Source organism: Cherax quadricarinatus, chromosome 17 (genome assembly GCF_038502225.1).
Source record: "Cherax quadricarinatus isolate ZL_2023a chromosome 17, ASM3850222v1, whole genome shotgun sequence".
In the NCBI taxonomy this organism is placed as follows: Eukaryota; Metazoa; Arthropoda; class Malacostraca; order Decapoda; family Parastacidae; genus Cherax; species Cherax quadricarinatus.
Window position 1 is genome coordinate 47,994,059 of NC_091308.1, and position 14,607 is coordinate 48,008,665.

Consider the following 14,607-nt stretch of genomic DNA (forward strand, 5'->3'; position numbering starts at 1 on the left):
ATTGCCAATTTCTGACCACTTTATTGGGTAGCTGAAATCAGTAAATGGGCAGTTTCTTGTACTCAATCGATAAAACTAATGGAGTTCTAAAGAAATAGCTATGAGTTTGGTGGACTGGAACACTGGAATTGGCCGAAAATAGGGCTCAAAGTGGGCAAAATTGCTGATGCGTAAATGTTGCCAAGGTCGCTAAATTCGCGAGTGTAATTCCACAAGTTTTCCATCAAATTTCATACTTTTCATGTCATTATCATCAGGAAAAGATTCTCTATCATTTCATAGGATTTTTTTTTTTTTTTTTTCAAATATTTTGTGACACAAGGAGACACTTCAGGATTTGGGGTTGCAACATTCAAAGGGTTAATGCTGATATTCTTCTTGGCATCATCACTTGCTTTAGAGAACATTGTTAACCCTTAAACTGTCCAAACGTAGATCTACGTTTTTCAACATTTGAAACTATGTAAAAAAAGTAGACCTTTTTATTTTTACATTTGAAAATATGTAAAAAAACTTTGATCCACATTTTTTATATATATATATATATTTTAAAATATGTAAAAAAAACACAGATCTACTTTTGGAGCACTACGCATGTGAACGTAGATCTGTTTGGACAGTTTAAGGGTTAATAACAGTGTACAAGCACTTGAATAAACAATAAACACAGTTAATCCAGAGAAAATTGGAGTCCAAATGATGATGGTATGTGACTGTGTTCAGACAAAGTAATGTGGGCTGAGTCACTGGCCCTACTTCTCAAGAACAAAAAAAATGGACAGGTCCTGGACACAGTCTGTGCCCGATGAAACTGCGATGAAGTGAACTTGGCTTTCTCCATCCGAGCCAAAACATTTTGTCTCTTATATATATGCAGTAGGGCCCCTCTTATACGGCAGGTTAGGTTCTAGGCTACTGCCGGAAAGCAGACATCGCCAGAAAGCAGAACTCCATTTTTACCACTTATAAATGCAAATAAATGCCAGGTAACAAGTTTACACTAACATATACCGTGGAATCTTGACTTATGAGTTAAATCCATCCTGTGACCTAGCTCGTAACTCAAATCAATTCTACTCATTTAAATTAATTGAAAAGCCATTAATCCGTTCCTGCACTCTGGAGACAAGACAAAATACCTGAATATGATGCTAATATCAACTGTATGGCTTATTTATCTATCACAATTCATCTAATATGACATAATAAACAATATAATTAACACAGAAACATGATATATACTCTAGAATGAATAAAGTAGGCCATAATATGGTGGCAGAGGCAGTGGTGGAAGCATCCACCAATTCCTGTCCAGCTTTGACTATAGTATCTTCCCATGCTCTTATTGTAAGAGAAAACGGAGTATTTGTGAGGCTAACTGCAGAAATATCATATATAAAACATAATAAATCATAATAGTATACTAAAAAATTGTAGGTAGTAGGTTGGTAGACAGCAACCGCCCAGGGAGGTACTACCGTCCTACCAAGTGAGTGTAAAACAGAAGTCTGTAATTGTTTTACACGATAGTAGGATTGCTGGTGTCTTTTTTTTTCTGTCTTATGAACATGCAAGGTTTCAGGTACGTCTTGCTACTTCTACTTACACTTAGGTCACACTACACATACATGTACAAGCATATAGTATATACACACCCCTCTGGGTTTTCTTCTATTTTCTTACTAGTTCTTGTTCTTGTTTATTTCCTCTTACCTCCATGGGGAAGTGGAACAGAATTCTTCCTCCGCAAGCCATGCGTGTCATAAGAGGATACTAAAATGCCAGGAGAAAAGGGCTAGTAACCCCTTCTCCTGTATATATTACTAAATGTAAAAGGAGAAACTTTCCTTTTTTCTTTTGGGCCACCCCGCCTCGGTGGGATGCGGCCGGTTTGTTGAAAGAAAGATTATAGGTCCCAGCAATGTTTTAGACACACTGGAGTATGTATGAAACTCCTTGAAGCATGGTGTAAGACGAGTGTCACTCCACTGTTGACAGTGCAGCAGTGACATTTGATGATTGTGCACTGCCTTGGCTTTATTTGTTTTTACTGTTACACATAAACATGTCTCTCTGTCTACCTTTCTGCTGTCTGTGTCTGTCCATCTGTATGTCTGTCTAGCTTTCTCTGTTTATCTCTGTCTCTGCTTATCTGTCTCTCTGTCTGCTTGTCTCTCTTTCTGTCTCAGAGAGAGCCACTCATGAACCAACAGGTATTACACACAATGCAGTCATCAAGTCTGATTCCTGAACAAGTGAAAATGCGTATTACCTGCCAGTCGTGCTTATTATGCATTATATCTACAAGCACAGTACAGCACTTTGTCTGGATTTTCTGGGTTATCCTAGGCAATTTACACTATGTATAATTGTATTTGTGTGTACCTGTGAGATAGAGACAGATGCAGAGACAGACAGAGATAGACAGATAGATATAGATACAGACGGAGAAACAGCTAATGTCAATCAATCAGCCAGCCAGCCAGCCTGCTGAATACGTATTACACACGTTCCAGAATTGTTTCTCTTTACTTAGAGCATAATTATAGGACATTCTGGCAAGATAACACTGCCAGTGTACCAAAAGTGGAAGGATGTTGCACAAATATTGCACAAAGGTTATTATTAAGTTTTTTTATATTTCCTCGACGACTTGTGGCCACATACTTCTCAAAGCCACTAAACTCAGGGTCACAATCACTTTCCTCTTAAAAGGAGAGTGTTAATACTACATGGCATCAGTGAATCCCAGGTGTTTGCCACATTGTTTGCTCTAGCTGGCGCTCAATTGAACTGGTGCTCCCACAAGGTACTAAGTAGTCCAAAAATTTTTTAATACTGCACACACTGAGTGTTAAGATGCATTCTATGCTGACCAGGCATCTCAGGCCAATTGCGCCAAATATATATAGGCAGGAAAAATAAAACGTTGCTCTACGTTTGGTGTGCTAGCGGTAATAACGCAGATCTACATTTAGACAGTTTAAGGGTTAAAGGAGGGGTGTGGGATATTTGCTGTTTGGAGTGATATCTAAACTGTCACTACTGCAAAGACAGTGATTAAGTGAGAATGATGGTGAAAAATGTTTCTTTCTTTTTTGGGTCACCCTGCCTCAGTGGGCGACGGTCGATGTGTTAAAAAAATAATCCCTCCATACTCCATCCCTTCCATTTGATATCCAATCTTTCATTACCCAGACTTCTTTGTTATTCTCATCTCATTCTTCCCATTTATAACATCACCAATATTATTACCAGAACCATGTTACAGTGGACCCTCGGATATCAGCCGTTCCTGTTATCGGCCAACTCGGTTATAGGCCGGTTTTTCAATTACAGGTTATCAGCCGTTATTTCGCTCACTGGCCGTATGGGATGCGTCTATCTGCCAGCCCAGCCGCTTGCGCGTCAGTTTGGCTGTGTCTCTGGGTGAATGAGCAAGCTTCTGCTCATTCATCCAAACAATTCACTATATATTCATTGTTTTTGATGTTTTTTTGAAGGGCAACTGTGAAATAAGTAACCATGGCCCCAAAGAAAGTTCCTAGCAAAATTCCTTTGGTAAAGAAAATGAAAAACATGATGGAATTTAAGAAAGAAATTGTAGCAAAGTACAAGAGTGGTGGTGGTAGAGGGTGGTAGTGGTGGTGGTATAGGGAGGCAGTGGTGGTGGTAGAGGGTGGTAATGATGGTGGTAGAGGGCAGTAGTGGTTGTGATGGTGGTAGAGGGTGGTAGTGATGGTGGTAGAGGGTGGTAGTGGAAGAGGGTGGTAGTGGAAGAGGGTGATAGTGATGGTGGTAGTGGTTGTGATGGTGGTAGAGGGTGGTAGTGGTTGTGATGGTGGTAGAGGGTGGTAGTGGAAGAGGGTGATGGTGATGGTGGTAGAGGGTGGTAGTGGAAGAGGGTGATAGTGATGGTGGTAGAGGGTGGTAGTGGCTGTGATGGTGGTAGAGGGTGGTAGTGGTTGTGATGGTGGTAGAGGGTGGTAGTGGTTGTGATGGTGGTAGAGGGTGGTAGTGGCTGTGATGGTGGTAGAGGGTGGTAGTGGTTGTGATGGTGGTAGAGGGTGGTAGTGGTTGTGATGGTGGTAGAGGGTGGTAGTGGCTGTGATGGTGGTAGAGGGTGGTAGTGGCTGTGATGGTGGTAGAGGGTGGTAGTGGCTGTGATGGTGGTAGAGGGTGGTAGTGGTTGTGATGGTGGTAGAGGGTGGTAGTGATGGTGGTAGAGGGTGGTAGTGGCTGTGATGGTGGTAGAGGGTGGTAGTGGTTGTGATGGTGGTAGAGGGTGGTAGTGATGGTGGTAGAGGGTAGAGCTGCAAAACCTTCATCTAGAACAGCAACAGACCACAGCCAAGAAAAGTCTTCAATAAAGGTATGTAATACCGATTTAATTATTCATGTATTTATTTTATTTAGTTTTCATTGTTTTGTGTATGTAAAACTGTAATTAATCTTTAAAAAAAAATTTTTTTGTGTGCATATTTTTGGGTGTCTGGAACGGATTAATTGTATTTACATTAATTCTTATGGCAAATATTATTTCGGTTTTCGGCCATTTCGGTTTTAGGCCAAGCTTCTGGAACAGATTACGGCTGATAACCAAGGGTCTACTGTACTAACCCCTTGACTGCAGAGGTCGAGAGAATATTCTGCCATAAAGGTGGTCTTGCCTGAACCAGTTGGACCCGTCAACACCGTCATTTCCCCAGCCCGGTGACCCAGCAGCAGTGTATTAAGCTCCACAAACCTCTTCCACTGCACACCACAAGTCTGAAAACAAAATTTATATAATAATTCTGCAATTAAATCCATTTATGACACCAGCAGTATTGTAGGTTATTAAGAATTATTGATAAACTAACTTACAAAAAATTCAAATGTTCTACACTATTATTTTATTATTACTATTATTAAGTTGTCATTATTATTATAATTATTATTATTGTGTTATTATTACATGAGTCTGACTCTAGCTACTTAGTTAGACCTGTCAGCTCACACTGTTAGACCTGTCAGCCAATACTGTTAGACCTGTCAGCCCACACTGATAGACCTGTCAGCCCATACTGCTAGACCTGTCAGCACACATTGTTGGACCTGTCAGCACACACTCTTAGACCCATCAGCACACATTCTTAGACCTGTCAGTACACATTGTTAGACCTGTCAGCCCACACTGTTAGACCTGTCAGCCCATACTGCTAGACCTGTCAGCACACACTGTTGAACCTGTCAGCATACACTGTTAGACCTGTCAGCATTCACTGCTAAACCTGTCAGCAAACACTGTTAAACCTGTCAGCACACACTGTTAAACCTGCCAGCACACAATGTTAAACCTGCCAGCACACACTGTTAAACCTGTCAGCACACACTGTTAGACCTGTCAGCCCATATTGTTAGACCTGTCAGCACACACTGTTGGATCTGTCAGCACACACTGTTGGGCCTGTCAGCATTCACTGTTAAACCTGTCAGCACACACTGTTAGACCTGTTGGCCCACAGTTATACCTGTCAGCACACACTGTTAGACCTGTCAGTCCACACTGTCAGACCTACCATCTTACACTGTTCGACCTGTCAGCCCACACTGTTAGACCTGTCCACCCACACTGTTAAACCTACCATCACACACTGATAGGCCTACCAGCCTATTCTGTCACACCTGTCATCACCTTAGTTTAATCACTTAACATTAAAATCCTACTTCTTTCAACAAACTGGCCATATCCCACTGAAGCAGGTGGCCCAAAAAGAAAAACAAAAGTTTCTCTTTTTAACTTTAGTAATGTATACAGGAGAAGAAGTTACTAGCCCCTTGCTCCTGGCATTTTAGTCGCCTCTTACGACATGCATGGCCTACATAGGAAGAACTCTGTTCCATTTCCCCATGGAGATAAGAGGAAATAAACAAGAAAAACTAGTAAGAAAATAGAAGAAAATCCAGAGGGGTGTGTAAATATATGTTTGTGCATGTATGTGTAGTGTGACCTAAGTGTAAGTAGAAGTAACAAGATGTACCTGAAACTTTGCATGTTTATGAGACAAAAAAAAGACACCAGCAATCCTACCATCATGTAAAACGATTACAGGCTTTTGTTTTGCACTAACTTGGCAGGACGGTAATACCTCCCTAGGCAGTTGCTGTCTACCAACCTACTACCTAGGACAATAACCCTTTGACTGTTTCAGTCGTGTATATACGTCTTACGAGCCAGTGTTTTTGACGTATTAATATGCCAAAATTCTAGTGGCTTCAAATCAAGCAGGAGAAACCTGGTAGGCCCACATGTGAGAGAATGGGTCTGCATGGTCAGTGCGCGCAGTATAAAAAATATAAGGGAGCCAGTGGTGCATTATGGGAATGCTATTTCAGCAGTCCTTGCTTAGCATGCCTAGTGGTAAGAAATATCTGACTCCCGGCAAATCTGGGACTCTTCTCTTCCCAAGTGATGCTCTAACACAGACAGAAGTGTCTCTGAAGATGAATTTCATGGTTTTGAAGAGTTTGTGACCAAAAGCAATGCCCAGGATACCAGAAGGAAGGAAGAAAAGAAGGAAGAAAGTAAGGAAGGAAGAAAGTATGAAGAAAGGAAGAAAGAAAGGAAATAAGGAAGAAAGTAAAGAAGGATGAAAGAAAGGAAGGAAGAAAAGAAGGAAGGAAGGAAGAAAAGAAGGAAGGAAGGAAGAAAAGAAGGAAGGAAGAAAGGAAGGAAGAAAAAGAAAGAAAGAAAGAAAGAAAGAAAGAAAAAAAAAAAAAAGGAAGGAAGGGCACCAAGACGACCGTCAACCTAGGATAACCCAAAAAAGTCAAAGTGAATTTATTTCCATGTTGGTTGGTGGGGAAGACGGTATCAGGTGGTGGTGGTGTAATGCTGTGTCATGTACCCAGGCTGGTAGCCTAGGTACATCAATCAGCACATTCACAAGGCCAGCTTCATTCAGCCACCCACACACCACAATAACTTACACACCCACAACAACCTGCACAATCACAACAACCTGCACAACTAAAACAATCTGCAATCACAACAACCTACACTACCACAACAACCTGCACAATCACAACAACCTGCACAATCACAACCTGCACAATCACAACAACCTGCACAACCACAATAACCTACACAATCACAACCTGCACAATCACAACTTGCACAACCACAACAACCTGCACAATCACAACCTGCATAATCACAACAATCTGCACAACCACAACAACTTGCACAATCACAACAACCTGCACAATCACAACACCCTGCACAACCACAACAACTTGCACAACCACAATAACCTGTACAATCACAACAACCTGCACAACCACAACAACCTGCACAATCACAACTTGCACAACCATAACAACCTGCACAATCACAACCTGCACAATCACAACCTGCACAATCATAACCTGCACAATCACAACAACCTGCACAGCCACAACAACCTGCACAACCACAACAACCTGCACAATCACAACAACCTGCACAACCACAACAACCTGCACAATCACAACAACCTGCACAATCACAACCTGCACAATCACAACACCCTGCACAACCACAACAACTTGCACAATCACAACACCCTGCACAACCACAACAACCTGCACAATCACAACAACCTGCACAATCACAACACCCTGCACAACCACAACAACTTGCACAATCACAACAACCTGCACAACCACAACAACCTGCACAATCACAACAACCTGCACAATCACAACAACCTGCACAACCACAACAACCTGCACAATCACAACACCCTGCACAATCACAACAACCTGCACAACCACAACACCCTGCACAACCACAACAACTTGCACAACCACAATAACCTGGACAATCACAACCTGCACAACCACAATAACCTGGACAATCACAACCTGCACAACCACAACAACCTGCACAATCACAACCTGCACAATCACAACTTGCACAACCCCAACAACCTGCACAATCACAACAACCTGCACAACCCCAACAACCTGCACAATCACAACAACCTGCACAACCCCAACAACCTGCACAATCACAACAACCTGCACAACCCCAACAACCTGCACAATCACAACAACCTGCACAATCACAACAACCTACACAACCACAACCTGCACAATCACAACCTGCACAATCACAACAACCTGCACAACCACAACAACTCACCAACAAAATGAAGACACACTCGTTTTATGTGTGAGGAGTGTGAAACAAGAGTGTGTATAACACCATGTTTCAAAGAGTTCCACAAGCTGCAGCACTTCTAGGGACGTGCCCAGTGACTCTGTATGTGCATATACAGTGGACCCCCGGTATTCGATATTAATCCGTTCCTGAGAGCTCATCGAATACCGAAAATATCGAAAAGCGAATCAATTTTCCTCATAAGAAATAGTGGAAATCAAATTAATCCATGCAAGACACCCAAAAACATGAAAAAAAAAATTTTACCACATGAAATATTAAGTTTAATGCAATAGAATAATTACAATAACAACAAGAACAATAGAATAATTGACACTTACCTTTAATGAAGATCTGGTGATGATTGATGGGATGGGAGGAGGGGAGAGTGTTAGTGTTTAGAAGGGGAATCCCCTTCCATTAGGACTTGAGGTAGCAAGTCCTTTTCCGGGGTTAATTCCCTTCTTTTAATGCCACTAGGACCAGCAATTAGTATATATTCCAATTACTTTTTTGCAAGTACCAAAACTATCTTTTGCTAGCTAGTACCAACTACCTCATTTTTTTTTACTTTTTATTGTGCAATAAACTGCTCAACTATTTAATATTACAAATCAGATCTTACTCCTAAACCAATATTATTTCATAGTGACCATCTGTCCATTTAACTTTGTTTACCATTACTTAATTTTAGTCCCTTATATATTTTCTCCTTTATTTTAGCTTTATATAACTACCCTAGTTTATATATTCACAATTGTTAAAATAATCAAGGTGCTATTCTCAGGTGCTAAAATAGAATAAGTTCACAATTTTGCCATTATATTCCAAAGCTCATTTATTTGATTACCACTTTATAGTTCACCACAACTTATATTAGTCCCTTTTATATTATAATTTTATACTATAATTCTAACTTTAAAGAATTACCTTTATAGTACTACCTACTATCATATTCCCAAGCTCCATTATTTGATCATCACTTTATTTGTATTAGTCCCTTTTATATTGTCTCCTTTATTTTAGCTTAAAAAAAGAAAAAAAAAAGAAAAAAAAAACTACCTTAGCTCATTATTTTACATTTGTTAAATAGTTCAGGTGCTATTTTTTAGCTTAAGACTATTTACTTTGTTTTATACTTAATTCTAACTATAGATTCACTACAAATCTTATGATTACAAGCATTGATCCTGATACCAACCTCTTATATAATGACTTAAATGAACCAAACAGTTACTATAATTACTACACTGCAGAACAATCAAAGGCACTTCTCAGTGCCAATAACAACATAACTATCTTTAACTACAATATCAGATCTTTAAGCAAGCATTACGATGACCTCATAGCATTACTAAATTCCTTACATGCCAGTATGTCCATCATTACACTAACTGAAACCTGGCTAAAGCCTGATAGTACAGATGTCTATGCCATTCCTGGTTACACAGCCATACACAACTGTAGGCCAGACTAACAAGGGGGTGGCACAGCCATATACTACTCAGACCAACTAGAATGTATCACTAATACTTGCACAAGGGATGAACATGGGGAATATATAATAGCTAAATTCAAATCCAAATACCTACAAAAACCTCTCACATTGATAAACATCTACAGAGTTCCACAGTCAAACATTAGCCAATTTAGTCAAAACCTAGGAAGTATGATAACTGATGCACGCATGAACAAAGATCACTTACTACTCTCAGGTGACTTCAATATAAATCTCCTGCAAGACCAGGACCCACACGTTACGGAATTCACAAACACAACTGTATGTTGCTACCAACAGTAACAAAACCTACAAGAGTTACAGAGACTAGTGTTTCCCTACTTGACCACATCTGGACCAACACCATATCCCCTTTAAAATCAGGCATAATTACAGATAATACCACAGACCACTACCCTACTTTCCTCATAACAACTCTTGGTAAACTACCCCAAGACACTACTAAAGTCACCTTTAGACTTCACAATGAGGCAGCCATTAATAACTTCACAACAGCAGTAGCAAACATTGACTGGCACACTGAGCTAGAAATCTATACAGATATTGACGAATGTATTAATAATTTTCTAAAAAAGACCCAATACCTCTATAATAAGCACTGCCCTAAAAAAACTAAACAGATGACAGCTAAGAGACTGAACAGTCCCTGGCTAACACCCAGCATTCTCAAATCCATAAATACAAAACACCAATATGAAAAACAGTACAGAATGGGTCACATAACCAGAGACCAAACAAAACGTTACTCGTCAATCCTAACCAGCCTGATAAGAAGGGCAAAAAAATTGTATTATGAGAACAGATTATCCAACTTACGAGGTGATATAAAAAAGACCTGGAAAACCCTATCAGAAATTCTGGGAACAAAAAAGATATCACGAAATAGCGAAATAAAATTAGCAAAATCAGATGAACCCCAACTCCCACCAACAGAAACAGCAAACAGACTCAATGATTTCTTCTCCACTATAGGACAAAACCTTGCCAATAAAATCCCAAGCTCAGATACCCCACCAAATGACTACCTCACCGGCAACTACCCGAACACACTGTTCCTAGCTCCGACTAACCCATACGAAGTCTCCCTTATTATCAACGCACTAAAAAACAAGGCAGGAGGTTTAAATACCTTACCACCCTTTATATACAAAAAAGTGTCACAAGTGCTATCACCAATCATTGCAACACTATTTAACAAATCCATTGAATCCTCCACCTTCCCTACAGTACTCAAAATAGCAAGGGTCACCCCGATCCACAAAGGAGGAGACCAAACAGAGTTGAATAACTATAGGCCAATATCCAACTTACACCCTCTCTCAAAAATCTTCGAAAAATTAATTCATAAACGAATCTACTCCTACCTTATCTCCCAAAACATACTCAACCCCTGCCAATTTGGATTCAGGCCTAATAAAAATACTAATGATGCTATTATACACATGCTAGAACATATATACACTGCAATAGAGAAAAAAGAAGTCCCACTGGGGATCTTCATTGACTTACGTAAAGCTTTTGATACAGTTGACCATGACTTGCTCCACGTAAAATTGTCACACTATGGTATAAGAGGGCACTCCCTCAACTACCTCAAGTCATACCTCAGCAACAGAAGTCAATATGTGTATGCAAATGGGGCAAACTCTTCTGCACAACCAATTACAGTTGGTGTCCCACAGGGAAGTGTCCTTGGCCCTCTTCTCTTTCTCCTATACATAAATGACCTACCAAATGCTTCGCAATTACTCAAACCCACACTATTTGCAGATGACACTACATACGTCTTCTCCCACCCGAGCCCAGTCAAGCTAGCCAATACTGTAAATACCGAATTACAGAAAATATCTACCTGGATGAGGACTAACAAACTTACACTAAACATTGACAAAACCTACTTCATTCAGTTTGGTAACAGAGCTACAGATGTCCCTCTTAACATAATGATAAACGGATCACCTATCACAAAGCTAACAGAGGGAAAATTCTTAGGAATCCACCTTGATAATAGACTCAAATTTCATACACATATACAACAAATTTCTAAAAAAATTTCCAAGACTGTAGGCATACTATCGAAGATACGGTACTATGCTCCACAGTCAGCCCTCCTGGCCCTATATCACTCGCTTATTTACCCCTATCTCACCTATGGAATTTGTGCATGGGGCTCAACAACAATTAACCATCTCAGACCACTAATTACCCAACAAAAGGCTGCAGTTAGAATGATAACAAATTCTCACTACAGGCAGCACACTCCACCAATATTCAATACACTAAACCTACTCACCATACAAAACATCCATACTTATTACTGCACCTATTACATACATAGAACACTTAACTCTGATATTAACCCTCCCCTCAAACATCTCCTTGCCAACCTCAACAGAACACATGACCATAACACAAGGCACAGATCACTCTTTGATGTTCCTCGTGTCCATCTCACACTATGCAAAAACTCAATGCACATAAAAGGCCCTAAAATCTGGAATTCATTACCTGTAAATATAAAAGAAACACTACCTGTTTATAAATTCAAGTCTCTTCTCAAAGATCACTTACTCACCCAAAACCAAATAAATACTGAATAACTCAACCTTATAAATTGTATATCTTAAATGTTTCTCACAATTATATCACATAAATGTTAAACCTAAAACCCAATCTAACTTTACTATTTTTTTAAATACACTACCTAACAGAATTCTCCATACGACTGAATGTACAACAATGCATTCAACCATATGACCTGTCTTTGTAATACTCACTTGTGCTTTATAGTAATCTGTTTACATTAATGTTTTATCACTGATTTCATCATTGCTTAGTTAATCTTAAGTTAATTTTAAGCCAGCCCGTAATGCTATGCATAGTATAAGTGGCTTTGGCATGCTGCTCTTATCTGTATTTTTTTTTTGTACCTCTGTATGTGTGCTCAAATTGTAATAAATAAATAAATAAATATAAAAAAAATAAATAAAATGATAATAATGTTTGTGCGATTATTGTGTTGCATACGAGTGTATATATGTACACTGCACCTTACTTTGGTCTCTCAGGCCACATAAGTTACTTGAAAAAAACAAAATTTGAAAAAGACAAGAAACCTTCAAATGGGAGTAAATATAAGAATATCGGGTGACCAGCATTCACCGCTGATGCCATATGCATCTCATTTTCTGCTAACTTTATGCCTCTATATCTCGGAAATTACCGATTGCAAAAAAAAAAAAAAAATTTGGAGGCTTAAAACAATCAGCAAATTAATCTTAACATTTTGGTAAGAAAATTTTTTTTTTTTTGTGAATATTTTGCGACATACAGAGACACTTCAGGATTGGGGTTGTGACAGTCAAAGGGTTAAAATTCTACATGTATCAAAACATCTTATGTCAGCCAAGTGAGAGCATATGCTGATCAATCGTAAATAATGATGTTAAAAAGTACATTAACAAACATAAATGAGATCTGTTAAGTAAAAAGACATATATGCAACTACATGTAATGTGACATTTTATTATGGCAATGTTTTGCTCTACAGTAGTTTTGTCAAGCAGTTATGTAACCTGGAAAGTACTAGAGGGCCTGGTCCCAAATCTACACACTGCCATAACAGCATACTGGAGTGAGAGATATGGGAGGAAGTGCAAAATAAACCCAGTGAGGAGCAAGGGTGCAGTGGGCACAATAAGGAAACACTATCAACATTTGGGGTCCCAGACTATTCAAGATCTTACCAGAAGATATCAGAAACACAGCTGGAAGAAGTGTAGAAGTCTTCAAGAGGAAACTGGACAAGTATCTTCACCAGGTGCCAGATCAACTAAGCTGTGACGTATATGTGGGGCAGCCGGCCTCCAGCAGCAACAGTGGTTGACCAGGCAAGCACCAGACAAGCCTGGCCCATGGCTGAGACTCTTGAAACTCATTGAAGGTAGGTCAAAGGTAAAGGTATAACAGCTTGATAAAGCTCCTGGAGAGCAAAACATCACAATAATTGTCATGTTAGTTGCACAAGTGACCTCTTACCTAACATAGCTGATAATTTTAGCATTACAGTACTAAAATAAATGCAATGTACCTCTTCCTTGTGTGTGATCCTGTGATAGATCTTATCCTTGAGTTGCTGGAAGGTAGTGATGCTCTCTGATACCACTGGGATGGTAGTCCTAAGAGCAGCCTTTATTTCCTCTACTGGCTTGGTGTGTATTGGACGGTCATTCAATGACGAGCTGTAAACGTCAAGTAAATTTTCAGTCATATTTGCTATTTTCTCATTTTCAATTGTCTTTTTATTTAACACAATGGCTGTTTCCCACCAAGGTAGGGGGACTTCAAGAGGAAGAAGAATCACTTTCATCATCACTCACTCCATCACTACCTTGCCAGAGGCATGCCAATACTACAGTTCAAAAACTGAAACATATCTCCACCCCTCCTTCAGAGTGCAAGCACTGTACTTCCCACCTCCAGGACTCAAGTTGAGCTAACTGGTTTCCCTGAATCCCTTCATAAATGTTACTTTGCTCACACTCCAATGGCACATCAAGTTATAAAACCCATTTGTCTCTACTCACTCTTCTAACACTCACACATGCCTGCTGGAATTCAAAGACCCTCGCACACAAAACCTTCTTTACCCCCTCCCTCCAACCTTTCCTAGACCGACCCCCTATCCTGCCTATCTCCGCTACAGATTTATGCACTGCACGATGTAAATCATGTTCAATGTTGCAAAGACCTAAGACAGCAGTGATATAAGCAATAAATTACAGTAACAGTTGCTGAAGTAAGTATTAACAAAAAAAATATTAACTCATTATAATTACAGTAGGGCCCTGTTTACGGCGTTCTGCTAATATGGTAATTTCAAATTATGACCAAAACTTGCTAT

The 14,607-nt window shown here is 39.6% G+C and overlaps 1 protein-coding gene across 3 annotated transcripts in view; it reads right to left on the minus strand.

Moving 5' to 3' along the window:
• The window catches only part of mtDNA-helicase (mitochondrial DNA helicase), a gene marked incomplete at its 3' end in the record, with an annotated part of 132,972 nt that overhangs the window by 18,004 nt on the left and 100,361 nt on the right, over positions 1-14,607 (minus strand). For all 3 annotated transcript variants that reach the window (XM_070085966.1, XM_070085967.1, XM_070085965.1), the window contains 2 exon segments: positions 4,621-4,770; positions 13,795-13,945. In XM_070085966.1, coding sequence (XP_069942067.1) covers positions 4,621-4,770; positions 13,795-13,945 — 301 coding nt within the window.